General features: G+C 33.7%; 3 protein-coding genes across 3 annotated transcripts; all 3 read left to right on the forward strand.

Annotated features, from left to right (window-relative positions):
- Window positions 1-3,095: 3,095 nt before the first annotated feature.
- On the forward strand, window positions 3,096-4,243 carry LOC111198523 (F-box/kelch-repeat protein At1g64840-like; the record flags this gene model as incomplete). Its single annotated transcript, XM_022718657.2, has 1 exon — window positions 3,096-4,243. A coding segment is annotated over one exon (1,140 nt), but the record flags the coding sequence as incomplete, so codon positions are not given.
- An 8,854-nt stretch (window positions 4,244-13,097) lies between these two features.
- Window positions 13,098-17,229, forward strand: LOC111215248 (F-box/kelch-repeat protein At1g64840-like). Its single transcript, XM_022718658.2, has one exon. It carries the CDS (start codon window positions 13,417-13,419, stop codon window positions 14,611-14,613), a length of 1,197 nt encoding a protein of 398 aa, XP_022574379.2. The 5' UTR covers window positions 13,098-13,416; the 3' UTR covers window positions 14,614-17,229.
- A 556-nt stretch (window positions 17,230-17,785) lies between these two features.
- Window positions 17,786-23,548, forward strand: LOC111215249 (F-box/kelch-repeat protein At1g64840-like). Its single transcript, XM_048777722.1, has one exon. The coding sequence runs from the start codon at window positions 21,821-21,823 to the stop codon at window positions 23,015-23,017; it is 1,197 nt and encodes a 398-aa protein (XP_048633679.1). The 5' UTR covers window positions 17,786-21,820; the 3' UTR covers window positions 23,018-23,548.
- Window positions 23,549-24,246: the final 698 nt, after the last annotated feature.

Genomic DNA, 24,246 nt, shown 5'->3' on the forward strand with positions numbered 1-24,246 from the left:
TTCAAATGACTTCAAAACAGAGAAAAACTTCAAAAATATAATTTTATGATTAAATAATAAACGAAACAGTCACATTAAGTTGAATCTATAATATTTTAGAATCTAATATGTAAAACACACAATAATAAATATCCAAAATTTATATATATACGTTTAAATGAGTGAAAGATGAGAACCATGTAATGAAAAATCTGCAAAGAGAAGATAAAATAGTGAGAAGACATAAGAAAAGAAAATGATAAATGGATTTAAAGCTTGATGTTTTGATGTTCAAAGAGATTAGAGAGAGGTTGTAGAGTTTTAGAGTGAGAAACATTACATTTTTGTTGTAGACATTTGAGAGGAAAAAAAAGAATGTGTAAATTTTCTTTATATATGGAGATAAAAACTTCAATTATGTTAAAAAATTTCGATACAAAAGAGGAAGAAGACTTCTTGTGAAGTCTTCTAGACCCAAAATCAAATACATGAGAAGACTTCTGGAAGATTTATGGAAGACTTCGCTTTAGGCATGAAACCTAAATTCTACAAAAATTAGGCGGGAAATTGTGAGAAGACTTCCTCAGAAGTCTTCTAGAAAATTTTCAAACCATAACTTAATAAAATAACTAACTAGATAGCAAAAAACAAATCATTAAACTTAAAATCAAACTTATAAAATGTTTAATATACACAAAACTAAACAAATGTATGTCAAAAAAATGAAAAGTTAAGATTCTAAAATTAAACTCTAAATACAAAGAATACTATAACATATGTTACTAAACCCTAAACCAAAGTCTTATCGGAGTCTTCCAGACCCTATAATCAAATAACTAAGCAAAACCACTTTCTTAAACTTAAAAAAAACTTAGAAAATATTTAAATCAAGTAATTAGATAGTCACTAAACACATAAATGTCAAACTAAAAAAAAAGATAATATTTCAAAATCTAATCCTAAAAATAAAAACAATACTATAACATATGTTATCAAACCCTAAACCGAAGACTAACTTGACTCAATCTACATCCATTCATCTATGTTAAAAATAATTTAATTTTAGTAAAACTAAATTTCCATCATTTATAAATGTTCATTAATACATGATTTTGTTCTTTTGTCTTTCAAAATATATTTTATAAAATTTATTAATTACTTTTAAGATCTAATACATGAAAATACTTCCTTTAGAAGACTTCTAGAAGACTTCGATTTAGGCGGGAAACCTAAATTCTTCTAAAAATTTAGACAGAAACCCTAAATTCTACTAAAATTTAGGTGGAATATGTGAAAAGACTTCTTGGAAAGTCTTCTGTGAGTCTTCCAGACCCTTTAATCAAATAACTAAACAAAAAAAGTTTCCTTAAACTTTTAAGATATTTAGAAGGTGTTTAAATCAAATTATTAAATAGTCTCTAAATACATATAGGTCAAAAATTTTTTTTTAAAGTTAACAAAATATAAGATTTCAAAATCTAACCCTAAATATACCAACAATATTATATCATATGTTATCAAACCCTAAACCAATGACTATCATGAGTTAATCTACTTTCACTCATCTATGTTGAAAATAATTCAACTTTAGTAAAAATAAATTTACATCATCTAGAAATGTTTATTATTACATGATTTTAATTTTTTTTCCCATCAAAATATTTTTTTATAAAAAATTTAAATTATTTTAAAGATCTACTGAACGAGAAGACTTACAAAAAAATCTTATCTCAGAAGATTTCTTCGTAAGTCTTCTCACGCGGAGAGTTATACTGATAAAACTCCATACATGTTTTTTTGTTTAGTCATAAGAAGGTTGTTGTAATTGCACTAGCTTTTTGAGATACTTTTGCATTTGATTGAATTTGTGATATATTTTTATATTCAAAATCAAGTTTTGAGTCATTTTTGGCAATTTTTCCTTTTCTTTTTCTAAAAAGAAACAAGAAATAACGTTTGTGAAAAGTTAACCAATCTCAACATTTGTAATATAATAATCCCTAAAATCTATAGAAAAAATATATATTTTTCCCCCACTTGAATCGTTCACAATCTTCATTCGTTTTCAAAATTTGATCGTTGCTGAAGAGAACTCAGATAAGAAGTCGTTACCGCATGAAGAGCATCACACTTTTAATAGTGTTTTCACATCTAAACTTCTTCTAAGTTCAAAAAAAAAAAAAACATCTAAACTTCTCTACCTAAAGGGTTTAGGTTCCGAAAAAAAAATTATTAATGCATCATTTTTTATAATAAATTATTTTTCATAACTTTTAATTAATAGAATTTCAATAAACACAATTATTTTTTTGGAGTTTGTAATTTATCATTAAAAATGTAAAAAATTAAATTTTAAAAAATTATTTTTCTAAAACGCAACTTTTTTCTGAAACGGAAAGAGTGTTTTTTATAATATTTCTTACATCTTCATTTTAAATATAAATAAAACAGAATATTTCTTACATCTTCATTTAAAATATAAATAAAACGGTTCTGGTAAATTACAATGAAAAACTAACGGAAACCAACGTTAGTTGCATAAGCACAAGTTCAAAACTATACCAAACCATATTCAATTTTATATTATTGTAACCAAACCAATTTCAATTTTATTTTATAAGAAATAAATAATTTGTTGACCAAAAAAAAAAGAAAGATCTAATTTAATTTTAAATTCTAGTTTGCATAATCTATTAATCAGAATTCATAAATAAGATAAAATAAAAAATTTAGCAAAAAAAAAAGAAAAAAAATAATTATTTAAGAAAAAAAATTAATGTGCTTTTAATAGAGTTTGAACGGGAACATACGTTAGCATGTTTTATTTATACAGGTTTTGACTTTTGAACGAATTTTGGCTGAAGAGATTTTAATTTTTAAACGGACATACATTCAAAGACGAGATTTTATTGACTTTCCGTTTTCCAGACTGTTATACGATTAATATATATATGTAGTAGAAATTATGAGAAATCGAAGCAATCAGCTGAAATGGCAGAGCCTACAACGGAGAAGGAGACATCATCAGTGATGTCAGACTCGTCTCTTCTATCAGATAGTGTAATAACAACTCTTCTCTACTAAATTTGATATATTCTTGTTGTTGTTGTTAATTAAATCTCTTTCAGGTTTCAAAGCTGTCTCTGTCTCCATCAGAGAACACAGTGTCCGTAGTACCGGACTGGTCTCTTCTCCCTGAAGAGCTACTCCACGTTATCTCCAAGAATCTGGAGGACAGTTTCGATGTTGTTCATGCTCGCTCTGTTTGCACCTTGTGGCGATCCATCTTACCCTTTCCTTCTTACCTATCACGCCCAAGTTACTCTCTTCCCACACTCGATAACAAAGGCTCGTGGAGCCTCGAGAAGATCCCTCTCTTCCTCTTTAGACCCCAACGAGCTATTGCTGCCGAGTCTGCTGCTTCAGAGTATTTCTTGGGAGGGATAGGAAGAGATGAGTCAGAAGAGCTTCCATCTTCTGATCCAAGGTTGATGAACATGCTCGACTGCCAGATCTTCCCTCTTGGCCATCAGTACCGAATGATTGGTTGCGATGCTAAAGAGTACAGAGGCGTGGCTGCTCTTCCGCTTAACAAGGAGGGAGGAGGACATTTTGTTGTTCTCCTCAACTGCACTAGTGTTTTGATGGTGTTAAGAAGTAATGAAATGAGGTGGAGGCGGTTTCAGACACTCTCAACAGCTACGTGCGATGATTTAGTCACTTTTAGAGGCAGGTTTTATGCACTCTTTGTTAACGGAGACGTTTTCGGTTTCGATCCTCATTTCCTGGAACTGACTCCCCTGGTACGCTTGGAGCTTCTCAACAGTGCGTCATCCACGTCTCTGGTTCCATCTGGTGATGATGAACTTTTCCTGGTTGAGCAAATCATCCCTCTTAATGGCAATGCATTAGACTTCGATCGGTTAACGCTAAGAGTGTGTAGGCTAGATGTGGAGGCTGGTCAATGGGTCGTGGTCAAAGATATAGGAGACCGTGTGTTTATTATTGGAGACTTGGGAACTGTCTCTTGCTCAGCTATAGAGCTCCCTGATGGTTGTGGTGTGTGCGTGAACTCAATTTTGTTTACTTATGGGCCAGGCAACGTAACATACTCCTACAAATATGAAGACGACCTCAACTGTTGGAGATATTCAAGAGAGAAACGTGTGACTATCCTCAGCTTGTCACAAATTTTATTAATTAAACTTAAAGCGCTACAACGTTTTCAACCGGAGGCATGCTCGACGGTAAGATGAACATTAATAACATAAAAGCAATAAAACATAGGATAGAAGTGTTACAAAGAGAGACTAGCTCAAAGTAGAGAAATCCGCGGATGATCTTCACTTGAATCCTTGAAACCACAGCTCGAGAGAGCTTTAAATAGTCTAAAAAGACGTTGAAATACCCTAGTGAAAGGGGTGGCAAACCGACTGAGTCTAGCACACCCGTCAAACGAAAGAGAACAGCTCTACAACCGTCTTTGTTGCCTCGGGAGACTAGGTGAATCTCAATACATCCGTGTAGCAAAAAGATCGGTAAGCAAGATGGTGAAGCAGTTGAAACTCTTTTCTTCTCCAATTCCATTGGTGACCTTGACACTGAAACGAAAAACATGGATGACATTGTTGGAGCTTGAGCAGCTGGGGTCAGAGACTTCATTAGAGTAGCTTGGTCAGAGAGAGTTGAACCATAAACTCCGGTTCTAGAAACCTCATCCGGAAGAGCAAAGGATGTCGTAACCAAAGAGATGAGGCTCATCGTGACAGTTATTGGCTCGTTGGAAGTGACAGCGAACATCGACTTCCCCAAACAAACAATGACAAGCAGAAATAAGTGTATGAATTGGACCTTTGGCTCATGTGCATCGATGGTAGAACCGATTGACAACTTCGACTTTGAGGTCGAGTTCACCTTCACAGAAACGCTGAATATGATGAGAAGTGATGATAGAGCAGAGGTTTTAACCGATCCAAGCCTTTGGACTTTGGCATTACCGTACGAGAACCAAAAATATTTAATCAAATCAAAACTTTGCAACAAGGCATCAACATCTTTCCTGTGTGGATTGTGTGGTCGAGCGTTTGGATCTGTTATGAGATGAGGCAGTGTGGACATAGGGGTCGAGGTCTCTACAAGGGTAGGAGGCGATAAGATGCTCTTGCTGATCTTCAACGGTGGGGTGGGGCTGAGGTCAGGCTGAGAAAGAGGACACTGATATTACCGTATCGATACCCATAACTCTCATTGAAACCTAAGCTAAACCGCAAATCTGTACTGCGTTGAAAGACGGAGCTAATGGAGGATCTGCGGTGGGTGACAGGAGGTGGTACGAGCCTAACATCAACACATGACCTTGCAGTTGTCGGAGATGGCAAAAGATCTACTCGGTAAATCTTGTCTCCATAGAGGCCTTGGTGAGTCGGTGTTGCCTCGATGGGTACATTCCCGACATTATCAAGACCAGCAAGGTTGTTGACGAAGTTTGGTGAGAGGTGATGGTTGTAGCCGGAGGTGGTGGGCGGATCTCGACTCCGAACTGTAGAAGAATCGATTTTACACGACAGAGAGCCGCCTCCTCGCCCAGACCGGCGAAGGTTCACCGCTGTGGTGGAGGAGTCTGAGTCGGAACAGCAATGAAAAGCGGCGGAGTCGGACGAGGCTGGGGAGCAGCAGAACGGAGAAAGGACGTAGATTAAGGGATCTGAAGCGGCGTGGAATGATGAAGGCGCTTTGGAGATGCGGAACCGAACAGATCTGGCGAGTCTACGCTCGGGATGAGTGGATCTGTTGGTTCCGCTTGGACAGAGAGGTGCGGCGCCGAGGAACAGAGGAGCTAGAGAGATGGCGGAGATGGGAGGAGTGGGAGTAGCAGTGGTGGCGAGGAGGCCAAAATTGACTAAGACGATGAAATAAAATGACGACATGAAACCAAACAGACGACGAAGTAGATGAAGAGTGGGAGAGAGACCAGCGGCGACGCCGGCGAGCTCAGTTGCCGATGGCGCCGGGAAGAGGAACGGCGGACGACGCCTAAAGACTCGTGCCTGGGAGCTTTTTCAAACTAGGGCGAACCACAACTGAACACAGACTAGCTATTTTATAGCTATCTTCAAGTTTTCAAACCCCTAGTGTAAGGTATCCATGAATATAGACATCTTTCATAAATAAGTGCAACTTTCATTTTTTTGAAATTGCACTTGTTCCTTTTCTTTTACGGCATAAGTGGATTGGTCAATCTATCTTATGTATGACTATGGATCTACTCCAACTATAGATGTGGGGGACTCTGTCTCTAATATGTCCGCTCGAGATGATGGCTTTTTGACCATCGACCTCGGAATGTTCGGACAAGGATCGAGGACCAACTTTAGACTGAGTCAATGTGGATCGGGTTGGATTGCATGGATCGGGCTGTAATACCATGTTAAGCTAGATGAGCTTCAAAGTTAAAACTAATTGGTGATAATTGGATTGGTTCATCTATCTTATATATTACTAGATCTCTTTCAACTATCGATGTGGGACACTTTTTCCCTAATAAGGATCCCTTTCAACTACCGATGTCAGCGACTTTGTCTCTAATACGTGCTCTCGAGATGATGGCTCTTTGAACGTTAATCTCGGAATGTTCGAGTAAGGATCGATGGTCAATTTTGGGCCTAGTCTATGTGGATCGGATTAGATTGCATGAATTGAGATCTAAATATTATGCCATTTTATTTTCAACTAATGCATGCAAACTATATACAAAAAGTGGAAGTCCATTTAATCTGATGATCAATGAAGAGTTTATTTAGTGTTGTTTTACATTATAGTCTTTAGAATAAAATTTTTACAGAATAATAAACACCTAATATTAGTTTATTGTAACTTACAAAACAAAAGATATTGCATCATCAATAAATAAATTATATATGTTTGTCTGTCTTTTTTCAACGAAGTAAAAAACCAGAACATGTGTAGTTATAATGTTTAGGGTTTAGGATTTACATAAAATAATGAGGAATCGAAACCATATATGAATTTAATGTAATTCTTAAATTATTATGATGTTTAGGGTTTCCGTGAGTAAGGTATTTCACACAATTTATAATTTATTTAACTGAACATCCTTTCAACTATTACAATAATTTGTATCTTCCCAAATTGTGTTACTATTTTTTTTTATCTTATATATGCAAATCCCCTTATTATTATTTGAGGAACATTATAAAGAACTAACATTTACTTCATATGTTTATTTCAGCAATGTCATTTCGTACGTGGCAGCTCCACAAGCTCTCTCACATGATATATGCAAGAACCCTTAGTTAACTAGATTAATTACGATATTTGCTATTGCTCATTACATTACAAAAATGAGATATACTATTAGATTCGTGACTAACAAAATAAATAACCTTACCACCCTAACATTTAATGCTTAAACGTTGACTAACAAAATGCATACCTACATGGAAACTACATACGCTTTCATTGTTTAAACGTAAGCAGCTTTGAATATACGCAACTATTTCATTACGGGATAAGCAGAGATTCTTCGTAGTTTATTTCATTATCATGCATCATATAGCATTTTCTATATAGGTAGCCCACATATATATATTTTATTTTTGGAACATTTTTTACTACATATATATAAATTCAATATAAATTTCTTAATCGCAAAATCACATTTTTATATGACTAATTTAAGAATTTTTATATGAGAAAGTTTAAGAACTTTTTTAATACGTCCACATTTTTAATACGTCTAATATATTTTTTCAGAAGTCGATTACAATTTCAAATGTTCGTACACGTTAACCATGATTTATCATTTCCATAATTATAAATGTAATATACCATTGGAGATCGTTTTATTATATTTTTGTGTCAATACTGAGCATCAAAGGCACGCTACTTAAATACGTTGATACGTTATTTGCCATAATTCCTGAATCAAATGTGAACTGTCGATCACGGATGAAATAAATTATTGCCAATCACCGAGAATTACGTGACAAAACATGATGGACGTGAAAAGAGGAGCTTTCTATATATGGCCTTTGACGGATTTGTTTTCTTTGCTGATTGATACGATATCATCACGACAAAGTGAAAACAAATATCTAATCGTCCATATTTGATTCTTACTCTTAATTGTTCTGACCAGATCGAATGTAGCATTCCTATTTTACTTTAGCAAACATATCCCACTGCTATGTAACATGGCAAGTAATATATTCGCGCCTTATTTTGAATACTGAAATATCATTTTGTAATTAATGATATCATGCATACCCTATATCTAGGAGCCTTTCATATATAAATATTAAAGGTGTTATTCTACATCTCCTCACAATTGTCTCCTTCTCAAAACACTTTTAGCTTTACATTCTAGTAATCACAACAATTGTTTTAACTTCGTTGCCGACTTGAAACCCTTTAAATGTATGTGGAGAGTGAAGGTGAGTATTGTTCGATTGTGGAAGCAATACTTTATAACATATAATATTTTTCTATGACTTTTAATTTTATAATATCTACAAATTCAAAGTGATAATATCTTTAAATCTACTCTCACTCTGCATAGGGCGCGGATTATCACCTAGTCTTATAATAAATGTGGAAGCTCATTTGATCCAATTACGGACCAACTTTTATTTCTTATTTTACATTAAGGTTTTGAGATTGGATACCACATGACACTAATTTTGCAAATTAATAAAATGATTGATATAAATTTTCAATATGGTATAAATACAGTTGTTCATTACATAAAGTTTGTGAGATAAAAATAGAGATGCTTATTGTATATATAATACAACCAGAAAAAAATTGTCATTATTTTTTTATAACTTATTCTTAGGTTCACCCCTTCAGGTGAACCTTTAGGTTCACCAACCAATAGGATTGTGTTATTTCATATTCAAAATTTTTTAAAAAAGGAAACAAAATATTTTCTCAAGCTATAAGTTATATTATATTTTTAAAATAAAAAGGTAAAAATAAGTAAATTAAAAAAAAAGTAGTAATTAAAAATATATATTTTTAACATCCTCAGCAAAATACTAAACCCTAAATCCTAATCCTTAATCCCTAAACCCTAAATCCTAAACCCTTGGGTAAACCCTAAACCTTTGGATAAATCATAAACTTCAAATCAAAAACACTAAACACTCAAAGGTTTAGGGTTTAGGGTTTAGGGTTGAGGATTTTAGGATTTAGTGTTTTTGATTTAGAGTATGATTTATTCAAGGGTTTAGAGTTTTCCCAAGGGTTTATAGGGTTTATGATTTAGGGTTTAGTGATTAGGATTTAGGGTTTAGTGTTTTGCTGACGACGATAAAAATATTATTTTTTTAAATTCGTTTTTCTCTAACTACTATTTTTTTCTAATTTTTTTAACCTTTTTATTTTAAAAACATAATATATCTTGACAATATTTTGTTTCCTTTTCTAAAAGATATCGAATTTGAAATAATGAAATCCTATTGGTTGGTGAACCTCTAGGGGGTGAACTTAAGAATAACTCTTTTTTTATCTATGTAGAAGTGAAAGATACTGACTCCGCTATAAAGCTATGCATCATGTTTTCAACTTTCGATTGTTGGAACCAACTTTCAGTTTGTTGTTTTATTTTATTAAAATACAACTGAATAATTAAGCATAAAATATAGGAAAATGGGTTAAAATAATTTGTAGAATATAGAAAATATGTTTTTGTATGTACTATCATAATACAATGTAATAATAAATTACAAAAGGAAAATATTAGAGAAAAGATGTGAAATAATTTGTTGGTATATCAGGTATGTGTATATAGAGGAAACAAATACAAAAGTTGGCAAAATACAAAGATAGTCAAAAGAAAAAAAAACTTAACAAACAGAAACATTGAACATAGCGTGCTGATAAGACCGTCTTTATTTTTTGGTGCTATATATATCTATCTCTTTCTCTCTTCTTCTCCAACACATCTTACTCTCTCCTATCAAAATTTTCTCTTTTTACAAATTTCACCAGCTGTGCTTAATCTTTGGCAAACTTTAGTGGTTCCAGGTCACACCTTTCAATTTACCTCGAAGCGATTCTTTTTCCGGAGAATTCTCTTCTTTTCTGGTGTGGTTACTAGCACCATTTTGGTCATAACAGTACTAGATTAGAAGAGATTTCGACGAAAAATGAACCGCTTCGAGGTAGAAAACGAAAGATTCAATGGTTGATTAAGTGTTTATTTAGCATTCATACATTATAGTGATAGTTTCATCTGATTTTCTTCTTATAATATAATTGCATAAAAATGAAGAATCTTACTTGATACAATGGTCGATTAAGTGTGTATTTAAAATTTACACTCTATTTTTGGATTGAGTTCCATATATTGAAAACTTTCAGATAATGATGAGATATTTTAAAAATATAGTATGATGGGAAAACGGTCATTTCATACCCAACATGTCGTGATATGTTCAATTCATATCCGATATATATAGTCGTAATAAAACATACCCGAACTTTAAAAAATTTCAAATAACATATCTAACATTTATTTTATTGGCCAAATCAAACCCTAGTCGCTACATCAGCTGACACATTGTCTAATTTTGATGATCTAGATGCTACGTCATCTAATTTTACTGACGAAGATACCACATATACATGTGGCATTTTTGTCAATAAAATTAGTTAGCGTAACATCCAAATCAGCAAAATTATATGATGTGGTATGATAACCAAAGTATGATTTGACTAAAAAATAAACATTAGGTATGTTATTTGAATTTTTTTAAAGTTTAGCACGGCCATATAAATCGAGTATAAATTGAACATATTACAATATGTTGGATATCAAATGACCATTTACCCTATTATTGTATGAGCAATCTTTCATCTTTGTTTTGTATTTCAAAATCCATATATATAACTATTTTACTAACATTCAAATATTAAAATAGATTGTACAACCAATGAATATTACTGTATTTTATTTTTTGTTTGCAAACTATCGACGAAGAGGTTATTTAGTGTTGTTTACTTTATACTTGGGATTCAGTTCCCATAGAATACAAATTTTGCAGAACCACAAAAACATATTTGATAATTATTTTCAATATGATGTAAATACTCATGTTTCTCGTAGCTTTTAAATCCCCCCCCCTCTTCCTGGTGTAAAAATATTAATGAACCCTTAGTCCAGTGGTTTAACCATAAGTATTAACCAGTGAGCTTCCAGAAACTTTCTTAATTTTAATTTTTTTATATAGTATTAACCATAAGAAACATAAGGGTGTTTAATTTTCAAAAGCCATTAAACTTGAATTTATGGTAAACCAGGGGGTGTCCGCGCTTCGCGCAGAATATTGTTTGATCTTGAGCCGTCACCATCTATGTATTTTGTTTACTTTTCTAGTGTGCAGTGCTTCTCACCATCAATGGAAAAAAACTCACCTATGTGTAGAGCTGGAAATTTGAATCATTCCCCGCGGGCCCCGCCTCGTTTGACCCACCGCGGGGCGGGTGCGGGTTGAACCATTTGAAATTTTTAAATCGCGGGTGCGGGTTCGGGGCGAGATTATATTGAGCGGGACGGGTGTGGGTCAGCCAATATTATCTGATATTTATTATAGATCAAACATATTAGTTCCATGTTGTGCAGTTGTTTCTTACGGTGTTGTATGTTATTTCGGTCAATATTAATCCTCTTTTTCCTTAGATTTTGGCTAAGGTAATTATAAAACTGCATTCTCATTGGGTTGAGTCAGAGTTTAGTTGTCATTGATGTTGTTTTCCTCGTCGTTGGTTTGCCGTCGATAGTCTCTGCTCGTCTTGGTTTTTAAAATCTGGTTTTTGGTGATCTTACTTCTATGCTTTTTTTCGTAGCTCGATGATGGCTCCACGGTTTGTTGATTTCATTTTGTCTATTTTTATCTTTTTTCTCTCATCTCGTTGCACCTTTCATCGCTGATCACGTCTTTGGTGGCTCTCCCTTTTGCCATATTTGCTACTCCAGGTTTAGATAGTGTTTTTCTCTATATATGCTTTGTGCACTTAGAAGGTTATTTATGTTCTCAAGCTTAAGCTTTAGTTTCTCAGTGGTTGGCTTCCATTCTCTCCCGCTCAGATTATTTATCTTCTTCTCATGTATCTCTTGGTGTAGGTGTGATGAGTTAGTCTTTTGAAGCTTTGGTTTCTTCTATTCAGAGTTTTGTGGTTCTTCGCTGGCATGGACGCTTTGTATGTGCTTGTTTAGTTTGTGAAGTGCTCCTTATCTTTTAGCTGGTGGTTGTGCTTCCGGTGCTTTAGACATGCGTCTTTTTGTTTCGTGGTGACTTTGCTCTTCAGATAATTATTCTTTCTCTGATCCGCTTTTTTGGCTTTTTGCGCTGGTGCTTGATCATGATCCTTTGTGTTCTGGAGATTGATTTGTCTCATATTTTATCTTTTTATCTTTTTGTGACATATGCTTATTTTAGCCAAGACATTCTATGGTAAGATGAGATAGGCTATCTTTTTTGTTGACTTTTTTTCAGCTTCAAACATTCATTGAGTTAGTTTTAATATGGTATTTTGCTCTCTTTTTTAATGACCATGGAAGTTTTATGTTTAGATTATATATTGCATTCTAATTTCTTTTTATTAGTTTGGTCATTTTATATTTTTAATAGTTAAATAAATATATAATTTGTAAATTAAATAATAGAAAATGGTAAAAAGTAATAAAATAACAAAAGTTTATGTTATTTTTAGTTGTGGATAAATTAAATATGTAAAATAAATTTCTATTTTTTTATTCATCTTGAATTTTAGTGAACAATAAAATAGATTACCAAACTTCATACGATAACAATTAGTGCGAAAAAAATTAGATAGTACATCATTAGAAAATACTTAGCGAAATTGCAATAATCTAAAGAAGAAAGACCTAAAATGTAAAAAAAAAATATGGATAACACGTGTTGAAAAACCCTCATGTCACTTGTTAGAAGAAGGAAAAACGCCAACTATATATATATATATAGATGAACAACAATAAGGTTTTCCATTTTTAGGAAATTTCCTAGTTAATCAGTTTCTGAAAGTTTTTTTTCTTTTTTTTTTTGCTAAAAAGTTTCTGAAAGTTTCCTTCAATAACAGGAAATTACGTTTGTGAGAAGTTAACCAATCTCCACCGTTGTAGTAATCCCTAAAATCTGTAGAAAATAGAAATTGAGATTTTCTCCCACTTGAATCGTTCACAAACTAAGAAACAATTATCTCGGTCAACCAATCTCTTCTTTATTTTTCGTTGGTTTTCAAAATCGGACCGTTACGGAAAAGAACTCAGAGAAGTCGTTACCGCATGAAGAGCATCACAGTTTAAAAAGTGTTTACACATATCTTTCTCTTTTATCTGGTTTTAGGCTTCTTTACTTTTCTAGGGTTTAGGGTTCAAGTTTCGAAAATAACAGTATGTTTCCATTACCAAACATGGAAGAACCTGCCGCTAAAAAGAAGAGATCATCAGCGTTATTGCCAGACTGGTCTCAGCTCCCTAAAGAGCTACTTGAGATTATCACCGACAATGTGAACTGTTTCGATATTGTTCATGCTCGCTCTGTTTGCACCTCGTGGCGATCCTCGTTTCCCTTTCCTTCTTGCCTTTTACGCTCCAGTTACTCTCTTCCCACTTTCGATAAGCTCTCCCTCGAGACAAACGAAGAAGGCACGTACGTCCTCGGGAAGATCCCTTATTTCCTCTTCAGAGTCCGAGCTCTTACTGCTGAGTCGCCTTCCGAGTATTTCTTTGGAGGGATAGGACGAGATGAGTCAGAGGAGCTTCCATGTCCTATTCAGTGCTCAGTGAAAGTGAAGATTCAAGGATCTGACCCAACCTTGATGAAGATGAATGATTGCCAGATCTTTCCTCTAGGCCATCAGTACAAAATGTTCGGTTGGGAACTTAAAGATTACAGAGGTGTTGCGTTTCTTCCGCTCTACAAGGAAGGACGTGGAGGAGAATTCGTTGTGCTTCTCAACTACTATTATGGAAAGCTAATGGTGTTAACAAGTGTGGAAATGAAGTGGAAACGGTTTGAGAAACTTTCAGAGACTTTATGCTCGAATGTGGTCACTTTCAGAGGTCGATTTTACGTATCTTTTCTTAGCAGAAGAACCGTTGTTGGTATCGACCCTCATTCGCTGGAGGTGACTGACCTGATGCCCTTACCACAAAGTGGTTTAAACTTTCTGGTTCCATCTGGCGACGATGAGCTTTTCCTGGTTGAGGTAATGGTACCGTCTGGGGACTTCGATTTTAACCGGTTCACATGTAACGTTAGTAGGCTAGATGAGAAGGCTGGTAAATGGGTCAAGGTCAGTGATTTGGGAGACCGTGTCTTGGTTATTGCACGCTTGGGAAATGTCTCATTCTCGGCTAAAGAGCTTCCTGATGGGTGTGGTGTGAGTGGGAACTCAATTGTGTTCACCAATTGGCCACAAGATGTAACATTATTCTATAAATATGGACCATACAAAGGAAGTGCGGAAGAGCTTCCTGATGGGTATGGTGTGAATGGGAACATCAAGACTGTTTGGAGAACCTCAAGAGAGAATAGTGGGGTGATCCTCAACACATTTCCGGTTGTGGCTCTCCGGGTTGAGCGCTAAACTTGCTTTGGTTACCAAAGACATTCTCTTGCTTTTGTTTTTTTTTCATATCTTAAACAAACTTATCTTTGAGTTTAGGTTTAGGTTATGTGATCTCTGATGTTAGCCATTGTTCTGGATTGTGCATCTTGTGACATGGTGATATAGATCACACGAGTCGTCTTAATAAATAAAAAAATGTTTCAAAACTATTCCTCACAACCTTGCTGTTACCACACACACAGCTTTATATGGAAATAATCGTCTTATGAACTCTTTCAAACGTGTCTGGCAGTGTTCTTGACCTAGCATGTGTTTGAAAAAATCAGTTTTAGTCCCAAATCATATGAAAACTTTGAACTCCATCTAACTGATCAGCAGAATATGCACAACGGTGGCTTGTTTGGACTTCCGAGCCACCTTCATGGCTACAACAAACATGTAATAATTTACATTGCATTATCGTAAGATGTGTCATGTCTATCTCTTAATTTATGCCTTGGACTTGGAGACTAAAGTTAAGCAAACAAAACTAAAGTTAAAGACAAGTTTGGTATGTTTGAGATTCTGTTTTCGTTACATTTGTATGAAGAGTTTATTTAGTGTTGTTTTACATTATAGTCTTTAGAATAAATTTTTTACAGAATAATAAACACCTAATATTAGTTTACTGTAACTTACAAAACAAAAGATATTGCATCATCAATAAATAAATTATATATGTTTGTCTGTCTTTTTTCAACGAAGTAAAAAACCAGAACATGTGTAGTTATAATGTTTAGGGTTTAGGATTTACATAAAATAATGAGGAATCGAAACCATATATGAATTTAATGTAATTCTTAAATTATTATGATGTTTAGGGTTTCCGTGAGTAAGGTATTTCACACATTTTATAATTTATTTAACTGAACATCCTTTCAACTATTACAATAATTTGTATCTTCCCAAATTGTGTTACTATTTTTTTTTATCTTATATATGCAAATCCCCTTATTATTATTTGAAGAGCATTATAAAGAACTAACCTTTACTTCATGTGTTTATTTCAACAATGCCATTTCGTATGTGGCAGCTCCACAAGCTCTCTCACATGATATATGCAAGAACCCTTAGTTAACTAGATTAATTACGATATTTGCTATTGCTCATTACATTACAAAAACGAGATATACTATTAGATTCGTGACTAAAAAAATAAATAACCTTACCACCCTAACATTTAATGCTTAAACGTTGACTAACAAAATGCATACCTACATGGAAACTACATACGCTTTCATTGTTTAAACGTAAGCAGCTTTGAATATACGCAACTATTTCATTACGGGATAAGCAGAGATTCTTCATAGTTTATTTCATTATCATGCATCATATAGCATTTTCTATATAGGTAGCCAACATATATATATATTATTTTTGGAACATTTTTTACTACATATATATAAATTCAATATAAATTTCTTAATCGCAAAATCACATTTTTATATGACTAATTTAAGAATTTTTATATGAGAAAGTTCAAGAACTTTTTTAATACGTCCCCATTTTTAATACGTCCAATATATTTTTTCAGAGGTCGATTACAATTTCAAATATTCGTACACGTTAACCATGATTTATCATTTCCATAATTATAAATGTAATATACCATTGGAGATCGTTTTATTATAGTTTTGTGTCAATACTGAGCATCAAAGGCACGCTACTTAAATACGTTGATACGTTATTTGCCATAATTCCTGAATCAAATGTGAACTGTCGATCACGGATGAAATAAATTATTGCCAATCACCGAGAATTACGTGACAACACATGATGGATGTGAAAAGAGGAGCTTTCTATATATGGCCTTTGACGGATATGTTTTCTTTGCTGATTGATACGATATCATCACGACAAAGTGAAAACAAATATGTAATCGTCCATATTTCATTCTTACTCTTAATTGTTCTGACCAGATCGAATGTAGCATTCCTATTTTACTTTAGCAAACATATCCCACTGCTATGTAACATGGCAAGTAATATATTCGCGCCTTATTTTGAATACTGAAATATCATTTCGTAATTAATGATATCACGCATAGCCTATATCTAGGAGCCTTTCATATATAAATACTAGAGGTGTTATTCTACATCTCCTCACAATTGTCTCCTTCTCAAAACACTTTTAGCTTTACATTCTAGTAATCACAACAATTGTTTTAACTCCGTTGCCGACTTAAAACCCTTTAAATGTATGTGGAGAGTGAAGGTGAGTATTGTTCGATTGTGGAAGCAATACTTTATAACATATAATATTTTTCTATGACTTTTAATTTTATAATATCTACAAATTCAGTGATAATATCTTTAAATCTACTCTCACTCTGCACAGGACCTAGTCTTATAATAAATGTGGAAGCTCATTTGATCCAATTACGGACCAATTTTTATTTCTTATTTTACATTAAGGTTTTGAGATTGGATACCACATGACACTAATTTTGCAAATTAATAAAATGATTGATATAAATTTTCAATATGATATAAATACAGTTGTTCATTACATAAAGTTTGTGAGATAAAAATAGAGATGCTTATTGTATATATAATACAACCAGAAAAAATTGTCATTATTTTTTTATGACTTATTCTTAGGTTCACCCCCTAAGGTGAACCTCTAGGTTCACCAACCAATAGGATTGTGTTATTTCATATTCAAATTTTTTTTAAAAAGGAAACAAAATATTTTCTCAAGCTATAAGTTATATTATATTTTTAAAATAAAAAGGTAAAAATAAGTAAATTAAAAAAAAAGTAGTAATTAAAAATATATATTTTTAACATCCTCAGCAAAATACTAAACCCTAAATCCTAATCCTTAATCTCTAAACCCTAAATCCTAAACCCTTGGGTAAACCCTAAACCCTTGGATAAATCATAAACTTCAAATCAAAAACACTAAACACTCAAATGTTTAGGGTTTAGGGTTGAGGATTTTAGGATTTAGTGTTTTTGATTTAGAGTATGATTTATCCAAGGGTTTAGAGTTTGCCCAAGGGTTTATAGGGTTTATGATTTAGGGTTTAGGGATTAGGATTTAGGGGTTAGTGTTTTGCTGACGACAATAAAAATATTATTTTTTTAAAATTCGTTTTTCTCTAACTACTATTTTTTTCTAATTTTTTAACCTTTTTATTTTAAAAACATAATATATCTTAACAATATTTTGTTTCCTTTTCTAAAAGATATCAAAATTGAAATAACGAAATCCTATTGGTTGGTGAAACTAGAGGTTCACCCTAGGGGGTGAACCCAAGAATAACTCTTTCTTTATCTATGTAGAAGTGAAAGATACTGACTCCGCTATAAAGCTATGCATCATGTTTTCAACTTTCGATTGTTGGAACCAACTTTCAGTTTGTTGTTTTATTTTATTAAAATACAACTGAATAATTAAGCATAAAATATAGGAAAATGGGTTAAAATAATTTGTAGAATATAGAAAATATGTTTTTGTATGTACTATCATAATACAATGTAATAATAAATTACAAAAGGAAAATATTAGAGAAAAGATGTGAAAGAATTTGTTGGTATATCAGGTATGTGTATATAGAGGAAACAAATACAAAAGTTGGCAAAATACAAAGATAGTCAAAAGAAAAAAAAACTTAACAAACAGAAACATTGAACATAGCGTGCTGATAAGACCGTCTTTATTTTTTGGTGCTATATATATCTATCTCTTTCTCTCTTCTTCTCCAACACATCTTACTCTCTCCTATCAAAATTTTCTCTTTTTACAAATTTCACCAGCTGTGCTTAATCTTTGGCAAACTTTAGTGGTTCCAGGTCATACCTTTCAATTTACCTCGAAGCGATTCTTTTTCCGGAGAATTCTCTTCTTTTCTGGTGTGGTTACTACCACCATTTTGGTCATAACAGTACTAGATTAGAAGAGATTTCGGCGAAAAATGAACCGCTTCGAGGTAGAAAAAGAAAGATTCAATGGTTGATTAAGTGTTTATTTAGCATTCATACATTATAGTTATAGTTTCATCTGATTTTCTTCTTATAATATAATTGCATAAAAATGAAGAATCTTACTTGATACAATGGTCGATTAAGTGTGTATTTAAAATTTACACTGTATTTTTGGATTGAGTTCCATATATTGAAAACTTTCAGATAATGATGAGATATTTTAAAAATATAGTATGATGGGAAAACGGTCATTTCATACCCAACATATCGTGATATGTTCAATTCATATCCGATATATATAGTCGTAATAAAACATACCCGAACTTTAAAAAATTTCAAATAACATATCTAACATTTATTTTATTGGCCAAATCAAACCCTAGTCGCTACATCAGCTGACACATCATCTAATTTTGATGATCTAGATGCTACGTCATCTAATTTTACTGACGAAGATACCACATATACATGTGGCATTTTTGTCAATAAAATTAGTTAGCGTAACATCCAAATCAGCAAAATTATATGATGTGGTATGATAACCAAAGTATGATTTGACTAAAAAAATAAACATTAGGTATGTTATTTGAATTTTTTTTAAAGTTTAGCACGACCATATAAATCGAGTATAAATTGAACATATTACAATATGTTGGATATCAAATGACCATTTACCCTATTATTGTATGAGCAATCTTTCATCTTTGTTTCGTATTTCAAAATCCATATATATAACTATTTTACTAACATTCAAATATTAAAATAGATTGTACAACCAATGAATATTACAGTATTTTATTTTTTGTTTGCAAACTATCGACGAAGAGGTTATTTAGTGTTGTTTACTTTATACTTGGGATTCAGTTCCCATAGAATACAAATTTTGCAGAACCACAAAAACATATTTGATAATTATTTTCAATATGATGTAAATACCCATGTTTCTCGTAGCTTTTAATCCCCCCTCCTGGTGTAAAAATATTAATGAACCCTTAGTCTAGTGGTTTAACCATAAGTATTAACCAGTGAGCTTCCAGAAACTTTCTTAATTTTAATTTTTTTTATATAGTATTAACCATAAGAAACATAAGGGCGTTTAATTTTCAAAAGCCATTAAACTTGAATTTATGGTAAACCAGGGGGTGTCCGCGCTTCGCGCAGAATATTGTTTGATCTTGAGCCGTCATCATCTATGTATTTTGTTTACTTTTCTAGTGTGCAGTGCTTCTCACCATCAATGGAAAAAAAAACTCACCTATGTGTAGAGCTGGAAATTTGAATCATTCCCCGCGGGCCCCGCCTCGTTTGACCCACCGCGGGGCGGGTGCGGGTTGAACCATTTGAAATTTTTAAATCGCGGGTGCGGGTTCGGGGCGAGATTATATTGAGCGGGACGGGTGTGGGTCAGCCAATATTATCTGGTATTTATTATAGATCAAACATATTAGTTCCATGTTGTGCAGTTGTTTCTTACGGTGTTGTATGTTATTTCGGTCAATATTAATCCTCTTTTTCCTTAGATTTTGGCTAAGGTAATTATAAAACTGCATTCTCATTGGGTTGAGTCAGAGTTTAGTTGTCATTGATGTTGTTTTCCTCGTCGTTGGTTTGCCGTCGATAGTCTCTGCTCGTCTTGGTTTTTAAAATCTGGTTTTTGGTGATCTTACTTCTATGCTTTTTTTCATAGCTCGATGATGGCTCCACGGTTTATTGATTTCATTTTGTCTATTTTTATCTCTTTTTTTCTCTCATCTCGTTGCACCTTTCATCGCTGATCACGTCTTTGGTGGCTCTCCCTTTTGCCATATTTGCTACTCCAGGTTTAGATAGTGTTTTTCTCTATATATGCTTTGTGCACTTAGAAGGTTATTTATGTTCTCAAGCTTAAGCTTTAGTTTCTCGGTGGTTGGCTTCCATTCTCTCCCGCTCAGATTATTTATCTTCTTCTCATGTATCTCTTGGTGTAGGTGTGATGAGTTAGTCTTTTGGAGCTTTGGTTTCTTCTATTCAGAGTTTTGTGGTTCTTCGCTGGCATGGACGCTTTGTATGTGCTTGTTTAGTTTGTGAAGTGTTCCTTATCTTTTAGCTGGTGGTTGTGCTTCCGGTGCTTTAGACATGCGTCTTTTTGTTTCGTGGTGACTTTGTTCTTCTGATAATTATTATTTCTCTGATCCGCTTTTTTGGCTTTTTGCGCTGGTGCTTGATCATGATCCTTTGTGTTCCGGAGATTGATTTGTCTCATATTTTATCTTTTTTACCTTTTTGTGACATCTGCTTATTTTAGCCAAGACATTCTATGGTAAGATGAGATATGTTATCTTTTTTGTTGACTTTTTTTCAGCTTCAAACATTTATTGAGTTAGTTTTAATATGGTATTTTGCTCTCTTTTTAAATGACCGTGGAAGTTTTATGTTTAGATTATATATTGCATTCTAATTTCTTCTTATTAGTTTGGTCATTTTATATTTTTAATAGTTAAATAAATATATAATTTGTAAATTAAATAATAGAAAATGGTAAAAAGTAATAAAATAACAAAAGTTTATGTTATTTTTAGTTGTGGATAATTTAAATATGTAAAATAAATTTCTATTTTTTTATTCATCTTGAATTTTTGTGAACAATAAAATAGATTATCAAACTTCATACGATAACAATTAGTGCGAAAAAATTAGATAGTGCATCATTAGAAAATACTTGGCAAAATTGCAATAATCTAAAGAAGAATGACCTAAAATGTAAAAAAAAAATATGGATAACACGTGTTGAAAACCCCTCATGTCACTTATGAGAAGAAGGAAAAAAGCCAACTATATATATATATATAGATGAACAACAATAAGGTTTTCCATTTTTAGGAAATTTCCTAGTTAATCAATTTCTGAAAGTTTTTTTTCTTTTTTTTGCTAAAAAGTTTTCTGAAAGTTTCCTTCAATAAAAGGAAATTACGTTTGTGAGAAGTTAACCAATCTCCACCGTTGTAGTAATCCCAAAAATCTGTAGAAAATAGAAATTGAGATTTTCTCCCACTTGAATCGTTCACAAACTAAGAAACAATTATCTCGGTCAACCAATCTCTTCTTTATTTTTCGTTGGTTTTCAAAATCGGACCGTTACGGAAAAGAACTCAGAGAAGTCGTTACCGCATGAAGAGCATCACAGTTTAAAAAGTGTTTACACATATCTTTCTCTTTTATCTGGTTTTAGGCTTCTTTACTTTTCTAGGGTTTAGGGTTCAAGTTTCGAAAATAACAGTATGTTTCCATTACCAAACATGGAAGAACCTGCCGCTAAAAAGAAGAGATCATCAGCGTTATTGCCAGACTGGTCTCAGCTCCCTAAAGAGCTACTTGAGATTATCACCGACAATGTGAACTGTTTCGATATTGTTCATGCTCGCTCTGTTTGCACCTCGTGGCGATCCACGTTTCCCTTTCCATCTTGCCTTTTACGCTCCAGTTACTCTCTTCCCACTTTCGATAAGCTCTCTCTCGAGACAAACGAAGAAGGCTCGTACATCCTCGGGAAGATCCCTTATTTCCTCTTCAGAGTCCCAGCTCTTACTGCTGAGTCGCCTTCCGAGTATTTCTTTGGAGGGATAGGACGAGATGAGTCAGAGGAGCTTCCATGTTCTATTCAGTGCTCAGTGAAGGTGAAGATTCAAGGATCTGACCCAACCTTCATGAAGATGAATGATTGCCAGATCTTTCCTCTAGGCCATCAGTACAGAATGTTTGGTTGGGAACTTAAAGATTACAGAGGTGTTGCGTTTCTTCCGCTCTACAAGGAAGGACGTGGAGGAGAATTCGTTGTGCTTCTCAACTACTATTATGGAAAGCTAATGGTGTTAACAAGTGTGGAAATGAAGTGGAAACGGTTTGAGAAACTCTCAGAGACTTTATGCTCGAATGTGGTCACTTTCAGAGGTCGATTTTACGTATCTTTTCTTAGCAGAAGAACCGTTGTTGGTATCGACCCTCATTCGCTGGAGGTGACTGACCTGATGCCCTTACCACAAAGTGGTTTAAACTTTCTGGTTCCATCTGGCGACGATGAGCTTTTCCTGGTTGAGGTAATGGTACCGTCTGGGGACTTCGATTTTAACCGGTTCACATGTAACGTTAGCAGGCTAGATGAGGAGGCTGGTAAATGGGTCAAGGTCAGTGATTTGGGAGACCGTGTTTTGGTTATTGCACGCTTGGGAAATGTCTCATTCTCGGCTAAAGAGCTTCCTGATGGGTGTGGTGTGAGTGGGAACTCAATTGTGTTCACCAATTGGCCACAAGATGTAACATTATTCTATAAATATGGACCATACAAAGGAAGTGCGGAAGAGCTTCCTGATGGGTATGGTGTGAATGGGAACATCAAGACTGTTTGGAGAACCTCAAGAGAGAATAGTGGGGTGATCCTCAACACATTTCCGGTTGTGGCTCTCCGGGTTGAGCGCTGAACTTGCTTTGGTTACCTAAGACATTCTCTTGCTTTTGTTTTTTTTTTCATATCTTAAACAAACTTATCTTTGAGTTTAGGTTTAGGTTATGTGATCTCTGATGTTAGCCATTCTTCTGGATTGTGTATCTTGTGACATGGTGATATGGTTAAGATAACACAAGTCGTCTTAATAAAAAAAAGATGTTTCAAAACTATTCCTCACAACCTTGTTGTTACCACACAGACAGCTTTGTTTATGGAAATAATTAATCGTCTCATGAAGTCTTTCAAACGTGTCTGGCAGTGTTCTTGGCCTGGTCATGTGTTTGAAAAACATCAGTTTTAGTCCCAAATCGTATGAAAACCTTGAACTCCATGTACTCGATCAGCAGCAGATGCACAATGGTGGATTGTTTGGACTTCCGAGCCACCTTCATGGCTACAACAAACATGTAATAATTTACATTGCATTATCGTAAGATGTGTCATGTCTATCTCTTGATTTATGCCTTGGACTTGGAGACTAAAGTTAAGCACACAAAACTAAAGTTAAAGACAAGTTTGGTATGTTTGAGATTCTGTTTTCGTTACATTTGTACGTATAGTAAATTTGACATTTAGGCGGCTGTGATTCAGCTCAACTTTCAAGAAATAAACAAGTGGAGAGGAAGAAAAATCAATAAACTGAAGCATTGTATTCGTCACAAAAAGAGTGATGATCAGAACAACACACTAATAAAATAATCGGCTATAGCCATGGTTTTTCGTGGCTATAAGCCAAATTTCGTGGTTGTAAGCCAATTTTTTTGTTGTATGAACTAAAAGCCACAAAAAGAAAATGTGGGGTTATACGTTCATACCAATTTCAAATTGTATCTTAATGTGGCTGAAAGCTCTGATTTTGCCACGACATGTTAGTGGTTAAATATGCTACGTTTTGTCATGAATATTAGATATATAAGAGCATCATTAGTGGTAGATACCTTCTTATTAGTACCTGATGTATATAATAATTATATCATTTATTTTTGTAATTAAAATTCAAAACAAAAGAAAACTAAGAGCAAGAGCATTGGAGGTTCAAGGGGGAGGTTCACACGTTTTACGAAAAAAAAAAAATATTAAAAAAAGCAAAAGTGATGAACTCACCCCTTCTCACCTCTTCTGCATGATACCCTCTCTCCTAAAGTTCATCACTGTAGCGCGGGCACCACGACACGTGGCAGCCCGCGATTGGTCAATTTTTTT

This window comes from Brassica napus, chromosome A4 (genome assembly GCF_020379485.1).
Source record: "Brassica napus cultivar Da-Ae chromosome A4, Da-Ae, whole genome shotgun sequence".
NCBI lineage: Eukaryota > Viridiplantae > Streptophyta > Magnoliopsida > Brassicales > Brassicaceae > Brassica > Brassica napus.